This window comes from Leptonychotes weddellii, chromosome 13, assembly GCF_054177405.1.
Source record: "Leptonychotes weddellii isolate Sample4059 chromosome 13, ASM5417740v2, whole genome shotgun sequence".
Lineage (NCBI taxonomy): Eukaryota > Metazoa > Chordata > Mammalia > Carnivora > Phocidae > Leptonychotes > Leptonychotes weddellii.
In genome coordinates this window covers 67395789-67399902 of record NC_138381.1, presented here as the reverse complement: position 1 = coordinate 67399902, position 4114 = coordinate 67395789, and the positions used below count along the sequence as shown (strand labels likewise).

At 44.9% G+C, this 4114-nt stretch overlaps 1 protein-coding gene across 1 annotated transcript; it reads right to left on the bottom strand.

Annotated features, from left to right (window-relative positions):
- Positions 1–215: 215 nt before the first annotated feature.
- Positions 216–3895, bottom strand: PLA2G1B (phospholipase A2 group IB). The gene is made up of 3 exons (XM_006745307.2): positions 3581–3895; positions 2962–3089; positions 216–389 (listed from the first exon to the last, which is right to left on the bottom strand). Exons 1-3 carry the CDS (start codon positions 3685–3687, stop codon positions 271–273), a joined length of 354 nt encoding a protein of 117 aa, XP_006745370.2. The 5' UTR covers positions 3688–3895; the 3' UTR covers positions 216–270.
- Positions 3896–4114: the final 219 nt, after the last annotated feature.

The window sequence follows — 4114 nt, the reverse complement described above, 5'->3', positions numbered from 1 at the left end:
ATGCATTTCAATCTGGCACAGAGTAAATAATCAGTTGTTAATCATTCAGGTCTTATGGTGTTCACTCCCTAGAAATAGCCCTCTAATTCAACTTCCAAGGCTAGAAGGAATGATGCTCACAAAGAACTAAGAAGAGACTTAGAGACACAGAGAATGAAACAGTCTCCAAACCTGAGGCCTTTCAACAAAGTGCTTTATTGGAGGAGACAGGGTAAGGTGAAGGCTATGCGGTACATAGGGATGATGCTTTCCCGGGGGGATGCTCAATCACTAACAGTACTTCTTGGTGTCCAGGTTCTTGTGCTCTTTGTTATATGGGGCCTTTGAAAAGCAGATGGCAGCCTTGCGGTCGCAGTTGCAGATGAAGGCCTGGCACTCTTTGTTTTTGTCTGTAAAAGAGCAAGAGGAGAGGACTGAGCCAAGGTAGATCCTGCTTTGTCCAATCTGGGGGCGGGAAGAATTAGCTGGAATAATCTTGTAGCCATTCTATTGATACAAATTTAGGGTTGACAGATTTAACAAATAAAAATACCAGACTATCAGATAAACAATAAATGCAATGTTTGGAATGTAGAATAAAAAAAATGTTCATTGTCTATCTGAAAGTCAAATTTAATTGGGCAACGTGTGTATAATCTGGCAATCCTACGCGTGATGGGTGCCTTTTGGGAAGTCCTATTTGACTTAAAATGAGCTTTTGGGGCACCTGCGTGACTCAGTCAATTAAGCATCTGCCTTTGACTCAGGTCGTGATCCCAGGGTCCTGGGATGGAGCCCCACATCGGGCTCCCTGCTCAGCGGGGAGCTTGCTTCTCCCTCTGCCCCTCCCCCTGCTTGTGCTCTCTCTTTCAAATAAATAAAATCTTTAAAAAAAATGAGCTCTTGGGCGCCTGGGTGGCTCAGTTGGTTAAGCGACTGCCTTCGGCTCAGGTCATGATCCTGGAGTCCCGGGATCGAGTCCCACGTCGGGTTCCCTGCTCAGCAGGGAGTCTGCCTCTCCCTCTGACCCTCCCCCCTCTCATGCTCTCTATCTCATTCTCTCTCTCAAATAAATAAATAAAATCTTTAAAAAAAAAATGAGCTCTTAAAACTCATATAGCTATAGATCTCTGATAACGTAGGCAAGCAACTTTAAAGCAATATGGAAGGGCGCCTGGGTGGCTCAGTCGGTTAAGCGTCTGCCTTCGGCTCAGGTCATGATCCCGGGGTCCTGGGATCGAGTCTCGCATCGGGCTCCCTGCTCTGTGGGGAGCCTGCTTCTCCCTCTCCTCCCCACTTGTGCTCTCTATCTCACTGTCTCTGTCTCTCTCACATAAATAAAATCTAAAAAAAAAAATTAAAAAAATAAAAAATAATAAAATTTTAAAAAATCTTTTAAAAAAAGGCAATATGGAAAACACTAAAACATATACTCAAGGCAGCAAAATATTGTACATCTCACCTTAGTGAAGTTTAGCAAGGCAATTTCTCTACTTTATAGCACATATTTAAAAAATTACAAAATGTTTTTACAGTAGAATATTATATAGATATTTAAATAATTAAGTATACCCATATGTGGAAATGTTTCCAAGATATTTTACTAAAGGAAAATGAAGGGCAATATATCCAACTGGTTATTTTGGGAGGTAGGATTATAGGCATCTTCTCCTTTCTATGATACACTTCTGAAGAGTTTGAAATTACATTACTTTGGCCTTGTTTACCTTTTTAACCAAAAGAAACAACAACAATAACTTTTAAAATGAGTTTCAATTTTGTTACCCATAATTTAATTGCGTACCTCTACTTACATTCAGTAATCTTTTATTTTATTAAAAGATTTTATTTATTTGTCAGATTGAGAGAGAGAGAGGGAGTGAGTCAAAGAGCACAAGCAGGGGGAGCAGCAGGCAGAGGGAGAGGGAGAAGCAGGCTCCCTGCTGAGCAAAGAGCCTGATGTGGGGCTCGATCCCAGGACCCCGGGATCATGACCCTAGCTGAAGGCAGACGTGAAACGACTGAGCCACCCAGGCGCCCCCTGGTAATTTTGCTCTTGGCCGGGGCGCCTGGGTGGCTCAGTCGTTTCACGTCTGCCTTCAGCTAGGGTCATGATCCCGGGGTCCTGGGATCGAGCCCCGCATGGGGCTCCCTGCTCCGCGGGAAGCCTGCTTCTCCCTCTCCCACTCCCCCTGCTTGTGTTCCCTCTCTTGCTGTCTCTCTCTGTCAAATAAATAAAATCTTTATTTAAAAAAATTTTTCTTTCTTGGCCTCCTGGATTTGAGTTGTGGTTATTCCAAGATTGTATGTACAGTTTTGAAAAATGGGACCCGTCTGTGGGTGTGTAGTAGAGAGTAGTGCAAATCCAGATGCTGGCCTAGCATGACAATACCCTTCACCTCTCTGAATCGTCTGCTCTTCAGAACTACCTTCCTGGACGGACATACTTCACCAGGAGCTCTGCATAACTTAGTGGTTAAGACCAGAACCTTTGATATCAGAAACAACTGAGTTCAAATGCTGGCCCTTCCACTTAGAAGCTGTGTCATTTGGGGCAAGTAGCTATTTTGAGTCTCAGCTTCCTCACCTGGAAAATGGGGTTATTAAAACCTTAGCCTAGTACCTGGGAGGTAATAAGAAACTCATAAATGGTAGTTCTAAACTCTTTTTTATGAAATAACGAAGCTGTATAGCATGGCAGTTAAGAGCAGAGACTTTGGAGTCATATAGACCTGTGTTCAAAACCAAACACCACCATGTATGAGCTGTGTGCCCCACGGCAATTGGCTCAGCCTTCTGAGCCTTCGTTTTGTCATCAGTTAAATGGGTATAATAATAATACCGATCGCCTAGGGTTTTTGCCAGGATTCAAGGAGACACAGCCTGGCGCCAACGAAGTGATTGATAAATGGTGGATATCATTACTATTATTTCCTCCCCTGTCTATTGAGGGCTGACAAGCCAACAAGAGACTAAACATACCACTGCAGGTGATCTCAGAGCCAGAGCATGAGTATGAGTAGGTTTTGGTGTAGGGGTTGTCCAGGAAGAATTTACAGCTGTCCAGTTTCTCGGCTTCTGAGTAGCAGTGGTCGTGCGTCTGGCAACACCTGGAGAGGGGCAGGGAAGCAGGTCAGCCTCGGGAACAGGTAGGGATGATTTAGCTGACATGCTCCGGAAGATATTGGTCCTGTGGCTTGAAAAAACTTTAGTCCTTCATGTTTATTTATGGCGATTTAAAAATGGTCGCAGGCTTATAGTACAATCATATATTCTGAAGATGCAGTGAGAGTCTTAACCCCTGCTGGGGGGTTAAGAGGACGATTGAATCTTCTCTGCAGTGTCTTGTGTTGCGATGTTCTGCCACTAGAGGGCAGCAGCACCCGCTACTACTTAAATCTCCAACCTTTCGCTTTTTCCTCCTGATAGAGCATTGGATTCAGGGTCCTCTTGGAGCATGTTTGTTTATGACAAGAGGTGAAAATATGTTATCTTTAGCAAATATGCAAATCCCCTTTCTGTGCCTCCTCGTGAGATCCTTGGATTGTGCCCTCCCCCCACCCCACGGTCACTCCGCCCTCTCTGCCGATGGATCACTCACTTGTCCAGTTCATCCACAGGGGTGCCGGATCCACCCAGGCCACAGTAGCAGCCGTAGTCGTTGTACTCCTGCAAGGGGTAACTGCTGGGCATCGTGCACTTGATCATGTTGCGGAACTGCCACACTGCCCGCGGGCTGATGCCCTCATCGGCAGCGGCCACTGCAAGAAGACACAGGCAGAGTTTAAATACGTCCTGATTATCAGCTCCGCCAGCGCCCAGGAGCCCCGCTCACTGCTTGCCTGCTCTCTGGCCCCACGCTGCCCCTCGCACCCCACCAGCTGCCTCCTCGGAAGAGAGCTGGATGCAGGAACCTGGTAATGTGAGTAGGGATTTTTTTCTTTTTCTAAAACGTTTTAAAAAATAATTTGTTATTGAGATAAAGTTCACATAACATAAAATTCACCATTTAACCACTTAAAATGTACATTTCAGTGGTTTTTAGTATACTCACAGAGTTGTGGAACCATCACCACTCATTCCAGAACATTTTCATCACCCCCAAAAGAATACCCTGTACCCATTAGCGATTGTT